The sequence below is a fragment of the Mustela nigripes genome, chromosome 11, assembly GCF_022355385.1.
Source record: "Mustela nigripes isolate SB6536 chromosome 11, MUSNIG.SB6536, whole genome shotgun sequence".
Classification (NCBI taxonomy): domain Eukaryota; kingdom Metazoa; phylum Chordata; class Mammalia; order Carnivora; family Mustelidae; genus Mustela; species Mustela nigripes.
The window spans coordinates 37,728,204-37,743,521 of record NC_081567.1 but is presented as its reverse complement, the minus strand read 5'-3'; the positions used below and the strand labels follow the sequence as shown (position 1 = coordinate 37,743,521).

At 55.2% G+C, this 15,318-nt stretch overlaps 1 protein-coding gene across 1 annotated transcript in view; it reads left to right on the top strand.

The window, feature by feature from the left end:
* The window catches only part of LOC132027124 (basic proline-rich protein-like), a 29,517-nt gene extending 14,406 nt beyond the window's left edge, over positions 1 to 15,111 (top strand). Inside the window, exon 3 of the mRNA XM_059415901.1 lies at positions 15,089 to 15,111. Within this exon, the coding sequence (XP_059271884.1) occupies positions 15,089 to 15,111 (23 nt within the window). The remainder of the gene's footprint in view (positions 1 to 15,088) is intronic.
* Positions 15,112 to 15,318: the final 207 nt, after the last annotated feature.

Below are 15,318 nucleotides of genomic sequence, written 5' to 3'. Positions count from 1 at the left end.
AGCTCAGGTCATGATCCTAGGGTCCTGGGATCAAGCCCTGCAACAGGTTCTCTGCTCAGCAGGGAGCCTGCTTCCTCCTCTCTCTCTGCCTACTTGTGGTCTCTGTCTGTCAAATAAATAAATGAAATAAAAAATTTTTTAAAAATGAAACACTAGCGTCTCCCCTAGATTACAAAACCTCCCCAGAGCATCTTGGGAACACCTGGCCTGTGTCTCCCTTTGAGGCTGAGTACATAGCTGGGCTGTTCTGAACACTAGACTCATCAGATTTTAGGACAATCGAAACTTCTGCTCCTTCACGCGGGGTTTCAGAGAAACGGCTCGGGGAAAATCAGTGCGCTTCATTCTACTCGAGGGGTCCCGACAACAAGGCAAGCGACCCACAGGTTTTCTCTTCCACCTGTTCCCCCGTCTTTGAGAAACGTCTTTTCCACCAGCAGGAAAACCGACACTTGCTCACTTTCATAAACCCACTCACGTGTCACAAACTTTGGGAGCCTTCCCACCCGCAGGCCCTGTCCTGATCTTCAAGGGACAGGGCATGAGGGGGGCGCCCGCCAGGCAAAGAAGCTCTCCGACCCGCTGAGCCGAATTCCCCGCTTCCTGGTTTCTGGTTGGGCAGCAATGACAGCAACAGAGCAAAAACGGGTTTGCCTGGTGCCATTCCCAATTTGCTACACTTATTTTCCCTAATCATCCAGTTTAAAAAAAGAGAATCAGCCTTCTAAAATTATTCAGCATTCAAATTCCAGACTCCCTCTCCACAAAAATGCTTCTTTTCCAAGGCATGGTCCATCGGTTCTCATTACTCCCAGATCCCGTATTTGGGAAATTGTCTGCTTAATAAAACTGACCTGTAACCCCTAGAGAGCTGGACGCTTCTGCAGGCGTTCCCAGACACACGTGCGGAGCAGCAAACACGCAGAGCATCCGCCTCCCTGTCTTCCCTCCTCCCCGCTGCACAGGCGTCTGTTGACGGACACAATTTCTCTCGTTAGTATGTTATTTGTGGATGAGTCTTCTGCGTGAGATGGCATTCCTGAGCGGGAGCACTGTGCCATCGCCTAACTGCCCAGAGGCCACCATGGGCTCAGGCTGTGAGTTCAGCACCCATGCGCCCACGGACCACATCAAGTCCCAGACATTTAAGCAGAGGCTCTAAGAAAACAGGTTACATACTGATCAGTGGACAAAAACTTCGTGATCAGGGGCTCGAGGGAATCTAAGCCCGCATGTCCCCGGGGTGGCAGGAGGGAGATGCTTCAGTGTTTGCTAATTCAAGGTCCAAGGTGACTTCCTTAGCTCAGGAGTGGGAGTAAGGAGAGGGGGCATGTCTTTAATAGTCCGCGGGATGCACAGTTCATTATACTTCTTATCACACAGGAAAGGAGCACAGAGGGCAGTATCAGAGTCAAGGACAGAAATAAGCAATTTCTGGGACGCCTGGGTGGCTCAGTTGGTTGGACGACTGCCTTCGGCCCAGGTCATGATCCTGGAGTCCCGGGATCGAGTCCCACATCAGGCTCCCAGCTCCATGGGGAGTCTGCTTCTCTCTCTGACCTTCTCCTCATTAATGCTCTCTCTCACTGTCTCTCTCTCTCAAGTAAATAAATAAAATCTTTAAAAAAAAAAAGAAAAAGAAAAAGAAATAAGCAATTTCTAGTGATCAGTTAAGAACTGATTTTCTTGGGCGCCTGGGTGGCTCAGTGGGTTAAAGCCTCTGCCTTCGGCTCAGGTCATGATCCCAGGGTCCTGGGATCAAGCCCTGTATCAGGCTCTCTCTGCTCCGCAGGGAGCCTGCTTCCTCCTCTCTCTGCCTGCCTCTCTGCTTACTTGTGATCTCTCTCTCTGTCAAATAAATAAATAAAATCTTTAAAAAAAAAAAAAAAAAGAACTGATTTTCTTGGGGCGCCTTTAGGCTTCAGTCATTAGGCATCTGCTTTCGGCTCAGGTCATGATCGCAGGGTTGCATCAGGCTCTCTGCTCAACCAGGAGCCTGCTTCTCCCTCTCTCACTCCCCCTGCTTGGGTTCCTGCTCTTACCATGTCTCTCTGCCAAATAAATGAATAAAATCTTTTAAAAAAGAAAAAAAAAGGGGACTGATTTTCTTTTTTATACTGGTTAGCCCACTCCCCCAGGCGCCAAAGGCTGACGCAGCCCGCACGCCGAGACACAGAGAAGAGGAAGGTATCGTTTCCACGGAGGGATCAGGCTGGGGAGACCCAGGGCGCCAGCTTGAGTGCCCTCGCACGCCCCTTGCTTGGGCCAGAAAGGTAATGCTCCTTGGACTCACACACACAGACTTGAAGACCAGGGAGACAAGATCTGCAGATACAATTACCGCAGCAGCTCGCAGGAGACCCCTGGCAAGCCGGACTATTCTGTCCTGTTAAATTTCGGTTCTCATTTTCCATTTTCTTTTTTTTTTTTTTTTAATTTTTTATTTATTTGACAGAGATCACAAGTAGGCAGAGAGGCAGGCAGAGAGAGAGAGAAGCAGGCTCCCTGCTGAGCAGAGAGCCCGATTTGGGACCCTGGGACCATGACCTGAGCCGAAGGCAGAGGCTTCAACCCACTGAGCCACCCAGGCACCCCCATTTTCCATTTTCTAAAGCCACACTACGTCTTGATGAGTTCCCCCAGGCCTCTGGTTAGCAGGAAAGTTCTGATTCAGGACATCTGGGGAAAGCCGAGGTCCTGCACTCCCCACGAGCTCCCCACTGAGGTTAGTGCTGATGCCCCAAACCCCCTTGGCACTGAAATGTACGCATACTGCGTTTCCTCTCGCTTGCACCCAAAAGATCCCAGCTACGATGTCCAGGAACATCAGCTGGTTCTTTCCCACACTCTTGTCCTGTGCCTTTCCTCGGGGCCTCCTCTCTGCTTGCAAGGCTCATGGCCCCTCCTCCAGGAAGCCCTCCCTGCCTGCCTGCCTGCTTCCTCCCCTGCCCTGGGAATCTCAGGAGCACAGGTAGAGGGGCAGGCCACACGCTAGACCAATCAGACAGGGATTTCTATGGGTGGGATCCCACATCCCTTACTCAAGCACCAGGTCTCAGGTGTGTGCTTTGTCCAATGCATATAGTTTCAGTAGCATCTCACCAGCTTTCTGAACCTGTTGGCAAAGTTCAGTGCTGAAATTCATTCAGCACAGCGAGTGTCACTGAGCCTTCAAACGGAAGGAGGGTCTGACACATGCTGCCACATGGTTTCTGCACCCTTGAGCCTAGCGCCGTGGCCGGAGAGACACAATACGGTCCTTGGCCACAACCAGGGCAGATAATGTACCCCCCTTCTGAAGCCCAAGTTTGGTGCTCAGGACCAAGAGGTAAGGGAGCATCCTCCAGGGGGAGTTGACGGTGCAGGGGAGGCCCACAGCATTGCCTCCTACCCACCCACCCCCACCCCGCCCTGACCACTGGCAGGCTGGGTGCCGCACCTGACTGCCCAGACCGCTGCCAACTGGACAGCCACTGGGGTGGGTGGGAGTCCCGTCTCCTCTCCTCCAGGACCTCCGTCTCCGATGCTCTAAGTACAGGACTCTGGCTGTGATGGCTCCACACTAGGAAAGTTTAGAAGTGTTTGCTGGTACCTGAATAGGGCCATTGCCACTTAAACCCCTCCATGAGAGGCACCTGGGTGGCCCAGTCAGTTGAGCACCCAACTCGTGATTTCAGCTCAGGTCACCGTGTCAGGGTCCTAGGATCGAGCCCTACATTGGGCTACGTGCCGAGCAGGGAGCCTGCCTCTCCCTCTCCTGCCCTTCCCCCGTGTGTGTTCGCTCACTCGCTCTCTCCAAAATAAATAAATCAACCTTTAGAAACACCAGCATGAAAACATTAGGAAAACAAACGTGCTTGGTTAGAATTCAACCCTGGCTGAAGAGCCTTTAAAACTGGGCTCTAGGGGCGCCTGGGTGGCTCAGTGGGTTAAAGCCACGGCTCTGCGGAGAGCCTGCTTCCTCCTCTCCCTGCCTGCCTCCCTGCCTGCTTGTGATCTCTCTCTGTCAAATAAATAAATAAAATCTTAAAAAAAAAAAAAAAAAAAAAAAAAAAGGCTCCAACAGTCTGGTGGGAGCACAATCCCAATGTGGTCCAGTCAACACCTGGCCTGGGCCGCCTCACCCACCCTTCCTCTGGTCACCTGAACAGTCACAGGTCGCTCTCATGCCTCAACCAATCCCATCCTGTCACCCAGATCCTTATATGACCCAGCCATCGTGCCACCAAATTACTCAGTCCCCGGGGAAAATCTAACACTAGCCCGGAAATAACGTTACTTCTCGGACGTACCTTGGATAATTCAGAGTTAACTTCCCCCAAGATTCTTCCCCCAAGACCTCTTGCGCACGTATGTCCGGAGGAAGTCAACATCCGGGTAACAGACCTGGAAGCTCCACGTGCAAGGAGGTCCCATGTCGGTCTTGCCAGAAGGTCGGGGGTAAAGGGACGTCTCAGCCGACAGAAGTGTTTGTCACACGTCTGACACCTCTGTGGCTTTTGACTTCCTCGCTGAAGAGATGCAGAAGCTTCTGTCAGAAACGTGTGACGAGCAGATTGGACTCGACTGTCATCTGAAGGGGAGGACGACTTTGTAAGACAACATGTCGTGCATTAAACATTTCTGATCAGAGTGTCCCCGTGGTTTACCGTTATTCAACTCGTGTTTGCATTTCCAACATGCCAAGAGCCAGTGCGCCCGCATTCTGATCTTTAGCGGTTTTCCAAAATAAACTTTCTATTTTGGAATCGGTTTAGTTTTATAGAGAAAGGACAGTACAGCGAGCCCCGCATATGCCTCCCCCGGGCTCCCCCTTGCAAAGGTCTTCCATAACTGCAGTGTCTTTGTCACTACTAACCAGATTCCAGGCTTGACCTGGATTCCACCAGCTGTCCCGTTGATGTCATCTTTGTGTCCCCAGAGCCCACCCAGGGACCGCACTGCACTCGGTGGTCAGCACCCCCCCCCCCGCCTCCTCTAGCCTCCAGTCTGTCCCTGTGTTCCTTGACCCTGACAGTCTCAGGAAGGACTGCCTGGACGTCATGTCGAATGTCCCCCAATCTGGGTTCGACGGGTGTTTCCTTTACACCGGGGTTATAGATTGGGGGAATAGCCTCAATGAGATGAGGCTCCCTCTCACCATGTCATAGCAGGCGCGCCTGGTGTCCCTCCAACTCATTCCCCTTGATCACCAGGTCAAGGTCAATCTGCCAGTTTTCTCAGCTGTAAACTTTGTTTTTCCTTCTCCAGACTCTTTTTTTTTTTTTTTTTTTAAGATTGTATTTACTTAGTTAGTTAGTTACTTACTTATTTAGAGAGTGCAAGCATGGGGAGGGGCAGAGGGAGTGGGAGAAAGAAAATCTCAAGCAGGCTCCCTGCTGAGCACAGAGCCGGATGGGGGGCTCAATCCTGGGACCTGGAGATCACAACCTGAGCTGAAATACAGAGTCAGACGCTCAACCCTGCTGAGACCCCCAGGCATGACCCGCACCAGATTCCTTACTTTGAAATGACTCAGTCCTGCCGGCCCTGGAGTGGGGAGAGGGTGGGAACTGCCCCCATCACCCCAGAGGGGCGCGTCCGTGAGTTTCCCTTCCCCCACTAACTGGGGGAAAGGAGGACACACGGGAACTCTTCTGCCATAATTAGATAGTTACCCCTGGAGGGACCACAGACCAGTTGCATTTCTTACTGTTCAACCCAATCGAAGAGGTGAAAAGCACATTTTAAAAGAGGTCAGAAGGAGTGCCTGGGTGGCCCAGTCGGTTAAGCGGTCAACTCTTGATTTCATGGTCTCAGGGTCACAGGATCGAACCCCACATCGGGCTCTGGGATCAGTGGGGAGTCTGCTGGAAGATTCTCTCTCCCTCTCACTGTCCCCCCCCCCAAACTCACACTCTTTCTCTAAAATAAATAAATCTCAGGGACGCCTGGGTGGCTCAGTTGGTTGAGCAGCTGCCTTCGGCTCGGGTCATGATCCCAGCGTCCTGGGATCGAGTCCCATATTGGGCTCCTTGCTCGGCAGGGAGCCTGCTTCTCCCTCTGCCTCTGCCTGCCATTCTGTCTGCCTGTGCTCGCTCTCTCCCCCCCCCTCTGATAAATAAATAAATTAAATAAATAAATAAATAAATAAATAAAATAAATCTCAGATAAACAAATGAGAAGGGTCAGAAGATGGGATGTGATTCAGCCATGAGAAGCAAGGATATTCGGACACGCGTTGCAGCACGGATTTACTCGGAGGACACGACACGCAGGGAAATAAGTCCATCATGAAAGGACAAATAGTGCACGATCCCACTTACATGAGGTCACCAAGATCCTCTAATTCAAAGGGACAGCAGGTAGGCGGTGGGCGCCAGGCTGGGGGGTGGGCAGCAGGGGGACGGCCAGGGTATCACGGGGCAGAGTTTCAGTGGGGAAAGAGGACTGGAGTTCTGGGACCGAGGGAAGGAATGTTCGCCCAACACTGTGACTGTGCTTCATGCCACTGGACTAAACACTGAAAATGGTCAGAATAAAAAAATTTTTTTGAAGATTTACGTGTTTCCTTTAGAGAGCGAGCATGAGTGGGAGGGGCAGAGGGAGAGGGAAAGGGAGAGAGAATCCCAAGCAGACCCCATGCTGAGCACAGATCCGGAAGCAGGGCTCGACCACCAGACCCTGAGATCACGACGTGAGACAAAACCAGCAGTCAAGTGCTCCACCAACAGAGTGACCCCTCCCCCAGATCCTCTCTAAGGCCCTGGTTTTCCACAGAGTTGGGAACACAGATGAACGCAGGGATCAAACCCCTTTAGGAAATAACTCCGTCCTGTTTCCTGTATCTCTCGCTTCCCTGGGAGCACGGTGCTTCTGTCGGCTCACAAGGGAATTGGGCGGCCGCAATCTCAGAATGTCTAGTGGGCCTCAAACGTTCCTAATTCGAGCATTCTCTAGGCTGGAGATTCTCAGTGGGAGATGTACGTCAGCGCAACCCATAAAATTTTATAAGAAGAGAGATTTGGTCGGGTTAATAAACAAAAAACAAAAAACAAACAAACAAAAAAGATTATGCCTCAGAATAATAATAAGTTCTATGTTAAAAACTTATAAAAATTATGTCCATCCACTCTTATGAATCAGAGGCAATAATAATGACTGCCTCAAGACAGGTTTGGTCGCTAGCCTCACCAACATTCTGTCTACATGAATTTCTGGAATGGTTTTACTACCTCATTTGTGTGCCCCGGAGACAAGCAGATTTCCCAGGAAGCTCCCTTATTCTTTTTTTTTTTTTTTAAGATTTTATTTATTTGACAGAGATCACAAGTAGGCAGAGAGGCAGGCAGAGAGAGAGGAAGGGAAGCAGGCTCCCCACTGAGCAGAGGAAGCTCCCTTATTCTGATTGTGAGCTCTCATCAGACCTTTCCGACCTGAGAACTCCCAGTAACAAAGTCAGTAGAGCCTCTAAGTCGTGGCGGGGACAGCCAGCCCCTCCCCTCGGTCATGATCTCAGGGTCCTGGGATCGAGCCCCACATTGGGCTCTCTGCTCAGCGGAGAGAGCTCTGCCAGCCTCTCTGCCTACTTGTGATCTCCCGCTCTCTGTCAAATAATTAAATAAAATATTAAAAAAAAAAAAAACGAACCATGTAGAACCGATTACGCACACAAACTCCCTGCTCCTACCAGCCCTTAATGATAGCCCGCCATTTGCGGAGTGCCCCAATGTCTTGGAGTCCTGGCCACACAGGCCCTACTGACTCCCCAGACAACAGAACCCTCCAGAATTTCCCTGGGTTGCCCCAACACCCAGACGGTGATTCTCCATGGATCCACACAGTCTCCAGAACTAGACCCGAATCCAGAACAAGTTCTGACTCCTGAGGCTTTATCTCACAGAGAACCACGGAGCATTACGCGACCTCAGAATTATTCCTCTCCAAAGTGTGTCCCTTCCCATCCTTTCATGAGCACTGAGGTGACCGAGGCCTGGGGGTGAAGATTACAGAAGATGGGGACCCTTCTACCCCCTATGAGTGTCAGGAAAGCCATGCAGCCCTTGGGATCCACAGTGACTCAACCACCAAGAAATGGGGGAATTTGCTGCAGTGGGACAGCTGGGGAGAGGGGGCCACGTGCCCTGGCAGTGGGACAGAAGTCGGAGAGGGATGTTGTCCTTCTCTCCAGCACAGAATCCCAGAGGGCCCCATGTAGGGATCTCATCTCCTTTGGGTCACAGGCTGTCTCCCTGACTTTCAGGCGCTGAGCGTTTAGCATCCTCTGTATACCACTTCCTAGTTTCTAGAAAACCTTTCCCTGCCTTGCCTCTGGGGAAGGGAGCTCCTGGTGGCCAGGATGGTCTCCCCGACTGCCAGGAGCAGGGTCCACCACGGGGCTGAGTGTGACGGTGGTGAGGACATGGACACCCGGCTGCGGGTACCAGAGCCGGGAGCCTACTCTTTAGTCGTTTCAATGAAGCAGGGGAGTAAGAATCCCCTTCTCCACGGGACAGAGGAACAGACAGAAGCCTAGAAGGATGAGTGACCCAGGCACCCTCCCTCTGGGGGTGAGGAGAACGGCCACCATCCCCTAAAGACTGAAGAAGAGAAAGAGGGTGTGGGGGCGGATGGACCGCAAGGATGGGAAAGCGGTCACGTGTCTTCTGAACTAGGAAAGTTCTCCCCGCAAATTCCCAGGGACGCAGAACCACGCCACCCAGTACCACGGCCACCCACTCCACATGGCCGGTAAGGCTTTGAAACGTGGCTGGTCTGAACAGAGAAGCTCTGCAGAAGACACACTGCCTTTCACAGGCTTGGAGCAAGAAACAAGAGTTTAAAATAACGCATTGATAGGGGTGCCTGGGTGGTTCAGTGGGTTAAAGCCTCTGCCTTCGGCTCAGGTCATGATCCCAGGGTCCTAGGATCGAGCCCCACATCGGGTTCTCTGCTCAGCGGGGAGTCTGCTTTCCTCGCTCTCTGCTTGCTTCTCTGCCTCCTTGTGATCTCTGTCAAATAAATAAAATAAAATAACATTGAGAATGCATTTCAACCACAGGCTCAAGGGGTAATGCTTTGGATAGAGTGGGTGAACTCGATCATTAAACCATCTCTCACCTGGGTCATAATTCGCTGTGTGGCTAGGGGACACTCTCGTTCCATCTCGGACGGGCAGGGCTGCTCCAAAGACACGAATGAGGCTTGTGTTCATGTCATTGTCTCACTAATGTCTGCAAGAGGGGACACCAGGTCCTGCGTGAGACTCTGGCCCCTCACGCCGACCACCCAGCCGACCACCCAGCAGCATATATGCCAAGAGCCTCCCCTGCCCCACACTTTCTGGGACACAGGGAGGAGCAAGATACCCCCACCCCAGGGTTTGAAACCTCACGGGGATGGGTCTTACAGTGGCCAAATAATGGGTCCCCAAACATGTCCATGTCTTAACCCTCAAGATGCGACTATGTCAGCTGACCTCGTAAGAGGGGATCAAGGGTTCTAGTCAGCTGACCTTATAATAAGATGACCCTGAGTTACCCAGGTGGGCCTGGTGTCACCCCAGGGGCCCCAAGATTTGGAAAACTCTGGGTGCAAGAAGGAGCAGCCCCTGCCCGCCCGTCCCCAGCCTGGGCCATGAGCTCCCGGAAGCACTGCATTTGGGGGGGCAGGGGCAGCCCAGGACGAGCGGGGCTCTGGGCGCAGTGAGTGCCCGCCCCCACCCCTGCTCACCCGATTTGCCTGGGAGGGTCATGAGGCCCTTTCCATGGACTCTTCCCCACCCCAGGCAAGGGACCCACTGCTCCTCTCCCCTCCATAATAACTAACTCAGAAACCATTCCACCCCCAACCAAAAGCCTGTCCAGGAGGGTCTGCCATCTGCTCCAGTGACACACAATGACTCGTCCCCAGCTAACCTGTAGACTTCCCTTTGCTGTTTGGGGGAGACTCAGCCCACCCACGCTCCGGAGGCTCCTCCTCCTCCCTAGGGCCCCACCCCCAGACCTTGCGTCTGGGCCACCCTGACCATGAAGGCCCAGCACCCCCGGACCCCTCCGTCCCAGCCCCACCGAACACTTAGTTCACACAGGACACAATTAACCGATGGCCCCACAGTCGACACTGAGCACTGACCGAACAGGACATGCTGTTGGAGAACATTCTGGCGGCTCTGGAAGCCCACAGGGCTTTGGGGCTTGAGCAAAAAGCTCTCCTGAGCACCTCCCACGATTCACCTGACAAAGCATCCCTGAGCACAGACTCCGGGGGACAGGGGGTGGGGGCAGGCCAGTGTTGGGCTCTGGGGGGGTGAAAGCCCGAGAACACGGCCTCTGCCCCCCCCCCCCCCGCTGCTGCCCAACAGCTGGGTCCAACAACGACTGAGACCCCCGGCCTGTACTGCCGGCGTCTGGAAGGCCTCCCTGGAAGCTTCTGGAGGGAGCAACCCATCTCTGAAGTTGTGCAAGCCACTGAGGGGCCCTGCCCCCAGGCCAGGGACGCAGGACGTATCCCCAGCCAGAGGGCCGGTGGCTGGGACTGTGGAAGCCTGGTCTCCCGTGGGTGTCAACCAGCCTTCTGCCCCGCGGAGCAGGCCGCTGGTGAACGCCGTCCCTCAGGCTCCCAGCTTAGCCTTTCAGGTTGAATTTCTAGATCCTTCTCTTGGAAGCTGTCCAGCATGTACCAGAAGAGTCAGAACAGAGCAGATATGAGCGCCGAGGACTGCCCTCTCAGCTCTCTGCGCGACTTAGGGGGATGCACCGCGGACGCTGCAATGAACGCACTTGGAAAGGCCCAGAACCCACATTTACAAGGGCCCCCGGAGGTGCATCAGTGGGGCTGTGGACACACGTGTCGGAATGTCGGGAGCCAGTACAGGAGGCCTACTATAAGAGCTGTAAGGGACTGAATATGATTGGCTGTTCATTTAGGTCCACTCACGTGGGAGGTGCATGAGCACTGCGGTGATTGGCTAGGCGGGCTAAGCTGCCGGTGTATATATGCTTAAATGTACTTGTAGAGGGGCGGGCCGCCGGGAGCCAGGCCGCGGCGCGCCACGCAGGCCGGCCTGAGGGGGCCGCAGCTCGGACCATGGCGGCGGCGCAGTTCCGGTTAGGCAGCGGCGGCGGTGGCGGGCGCCGAGGGGCGGCGCGCCGTCCTGGAGGGGGCGGTGGCGCCCGAGCAGGGCGGCGGGAGCTGCGTGCTGTGCTGCGCCAGAGGGGGAAGAAGATAAAAAGAAGCCATTAAAGAAGTTTGCCTCCACGCGTGTCTCCGTGTCGTTCTTGCTGGCGAGAGCGACATCGGAGGTGATCGGCAGCCCTCTGGGGAGGCTGCGTCTCTGCTGTTCCTTATAATCGGTTTCCTAGCCCTGCTGCTTGATGGACAGCACACGTTCATCTTGACAGAAGTGACATTCTGGTGGCAGCAATGTGCGTTTGACGATGCTGGTGCCTTTTGATCTGACCCTAGAAGTCCGGTTAGCGAGCAGAACCTAAGCCGGGAGTAGAGGAGTAGAGCCCCAGGTCATTTCTCTCAGGGGGATATCTGGACAGAGTGGTTTCTTGGAACTGCTCACACGGCTGGGTCCCCTTGCCGTGTCCGCGCAGTGACAGCTTTCCTGGGTCCCCTAACTCACCACACGCTTCACAAGACATTGCCTGGAGATCCGTGGCCACCTGCGTTGGTTCTGTGGAGGAGGGCAAAAGGGCTGCACCCAGAACTACGGGAATTCAAACCAAATGCTCAAAGCACCAACAAATGCCAAGATCGGGGGGAAGGTTTAAGGTGACCCAGAATGTGGGTATGATACCCAAGTGTCTCCCCCAAAATATCCGGCACAAAGAGAAAAGCAGTCTCTTCCAGGGGTCAAATAACCCCCGAACCAGGTGAGGAAGGTTGACCTATCAACAGCATGAACCCTGTGGCATGATGCACAGAAGGATTCTTCCCCCAAATCCATGACCTTGATCTAGTCGGAAGAACTCATCAGACAAACCCAATCTGATGGACGTTCTACAAACCCTACAAACGGTGTTCTGGGAGAAGGTCCATGAGGAGGAAAAGGAGAGACTGACAGAGGGTCGCAGACCAGAGACCAAGGAGCCATGACCACTCAGCGTGATGGACACATGATGGTAGGCTCGAAGAAGGATGTGAGCGGGGGACCCGAGTGACAGGGCAGAGCCCACACCACGGAGTAGAGCCCACGCCACGGGAGTGAACAAGGGAGCCCCACCACCTGTCTCTGGGATTCTTCTGTGACCCAACAATCCTTTCATAAGGAAGTTTTTCAAACATAAAACACACACATTGGGGCACCTGGGTGGCTCAGTGGGTTAAGCCTCTGCCTTCGGCTCAGGTCATGATCCCAGGGTCGAGCCCCACATCGGGCTTTCTGCTCTGCAGGTAGCCTGCTTCCTCCTCTCTCTCTGCCTGCCTCTCTGCCTACTTGTGAGATAAATAAAGAAAAAATCTTAAAAAAAAAAAACAACAACACACACACAGAAAGGCCCTGCTCTCTGTGGTGGGGCCACCCCCAGCTGCCGCTGGCCCGCTGCACTCACCCCTGCCCCCAGGGCAGCCAGAGCCGTGTCCCCACCGTCAGCAGAGCAAAACCATCGATTTTCTGCCCATCTGTCCAGGGCTGAACAGGGGAGTCTCCTGCAATGGGTTCCAAGCAACGGGGACAGGCCCCGGAGCCCCACACTGTCCTCCCGGGAGCAGACAAAATGTTTTCTTCCTGGCAAATCACGTTTCACAGGAGGTTAACTTCCCCGGGGAAGAAAGGGTGATGCCTTCCTTCCTAAGAGGAACTTTGGGAAGCCCAGGGACGAGGGAACCCGCTTGGCCATGTTTCTGGGGTCTGAGCCCCAGAAGCAGGGAGAATACAGGGTCTGCGGACAGGTGATGGGCAGCTAGCGCAGTGGCCTTGGCACAGGGCTGGCAAACGCGGTGTGCCCGTGACTGACCGTGAACTGCAGCTTCGATCATGACCGCGCCTGGTGGCGGGGCCCCGAACCGTCTTTATGGGGCCTGGTGTGTACAGGTCACTTGGGGGACATTTGCACTGCGCGTCCCCAGGGAGAGGAGAAGAATATACAGACCAGTGTTTAGGAGCCATGAAGTCCCTGACAGCAGCCTCCCTGAGGGGATCTGTGCCTTGGGCGGGGGCACCACAGGTGTTTGCATAGGAGAATCCCATTCAGATAAGGAAGTCAGCCGAAGCAGTCAGAGGAGGGGGCAGGAGAGAGATGGTTCTAGGGAAGAACCATGGACCCTGTTCGCACACTGATCCCGCTGGTGACACCAGGTAGGCCCCCAGGAGCCAGCCACAGGGAGGCCACGGCCCCCACTGTGCAGGATCCCAGGCACCTTCCGTGTAAGGCCTCACATTAAGAACACATATTACACGCTGCCTGGACATCTGAGACCAGGGAGGCTCCTTGAGGGCCTAACTGCCATCCCGCCCCGCTCCGCCCCTGGCTTCCATGGAAAGGTCGCCCTTACCAGATGGAGCCCAGCTCCCACTGTCCCTGAGCGGTGAGTGGCCTTCGGATGCCCCGCTGGCCCGTGACATGGTTCCCACAAACACAGCAGGTCCTCCCTGGGGAAGTGGGGGGGCGCCTCGCCCTCCTGTTCCTACACAGCCTTCCCCCACAGCCCCCGCTGGCTCCCTCTGTTTCCGGCCACCACGGCCGTGGCCCTGCGTGGCCCGGGCCGTTAGGACGTGGGACCGGTAAACCACTATCCGTCTCATCTGTCCAGTACTGGGTGCTGAGTGTCCACCGGCCCAGAAGCCAAGGGCAGGCATGCCTCCCTCACCAGTGGGGTGAGGAGGAAGTAGCTAAGACAGGGACCGGACGCCATCGTCGGGCCCCTAGCGGTTCCAGATGCCCTGCCGCATCTCCCACACATGCGGGCAGCCCCCGCCCGGCACAGACACGCGTCCACGACCCACACGGGGTGAGCAAAGCTTGGACTCTCCTTCTCCAAGCTGGTTAGGGTCCTGGGCTGCCTCAGCCAAGTAGCACACGCCGGGGGACTTTGAACCCAGATGTGAGTGCTCACCGCTCTGGAGGCCCGGCTCCCCTGCGACCGCAGGCCCTTCTTCCCACCCATGTCCTCACCTGGCCGCTTCTCTGTCTCTTCTACAAGGAGACCGGGCCCTGGAATCAGGGCCCACCAGCATGCTCTCACCTTGAAACCCTTAATGAATCACAACTGCAAAGACCCTATTTCCAAACAGGGTCATGGCCACGGGATCTTGGTAGACATGACTTTGGGGGTACCCTATGTAACCCAGCACGGACCCCTGTGGCATGCCAGCTGCCCTGGCCATGCCTCCTCCCACGGAAGGCCCGAGTTCCAGCCTCAGTTTCCCACTCTGCCCACACACAGGGCTGTGAGGGGGTCCCTTACCGAGCGGAAACCTTGGTCCTGAGTCAGCTCTGCCTAAGCCACATGGGGCCTGTCACGGGGCTAGAAACGTGCCCAGAAGAGCTTCTGGGGCCCCACACACCCTAACACAACCTCTCACAGCGGCTGGACAGGGACACAGAGCACTCCCGCCATCCTCTGCCTGCTCCCAGGTGGCCGGCAGGGCTGGTGTGTCCTTCCGTGCCCTCCCTGCCCTCCAGACTCCAGGCTCTGCCTTGGGATAGGAGCCCCTGGGGAGAACTTGAGTCCTAAAGCCCTGGTGTGTATCTCGGGACGGAATAAATGTTTGTTTCTGTGCAGGATTAACCCCAAGCTTATGATACTGCACCCCATGGGGTCTCACCTGGAGCGGCACCAGCCTTCCCAGGGAACAGGGGCAGGGTAGGTGACCTGGGCAAGTGGCCCCCTCACGTGGGCCCACGGGCAGGAGCCACCGGTGCGGACGCAACCACCATCCTTAAGCTTCCAGATCCTTCTCCAAACGCTCACGGTCCAGAAAGTGAGCATGGCACGCCACAAACCGTGTTTGAGCCTGGCTCCTCACTTCCGGAACATTCCTCCCAGTCCGCCCACCCTGTTGTCTTCATTTCCGGGGCCGCGTAACAAACGAGCGCAAATTCAGCCGCTTAGGACAGACCCGCTTACAGCCTCACTGTTTCCGTGCGTGCCCGTCCAGGTGCTGGCCAGATCAGCATCTGAGGCCCTGGGGACCCTCCCGGGCTCCCACGGTTGTCGACAGAACTCATTTCCTTGCGTTTGTAAGACTGAAGCGGCTGGCTGGGGCTCGCAGGGCCAGGGCCACTCTGGGCTCGGAGAGGCAGCCCGCGGTCCCTCCTGCCGGGGCCCCTGCAGCCCCTCGCAGAATACTGCCGGCTTTCTGCCAGCTCAGCAACCCAGTCGCTGGGA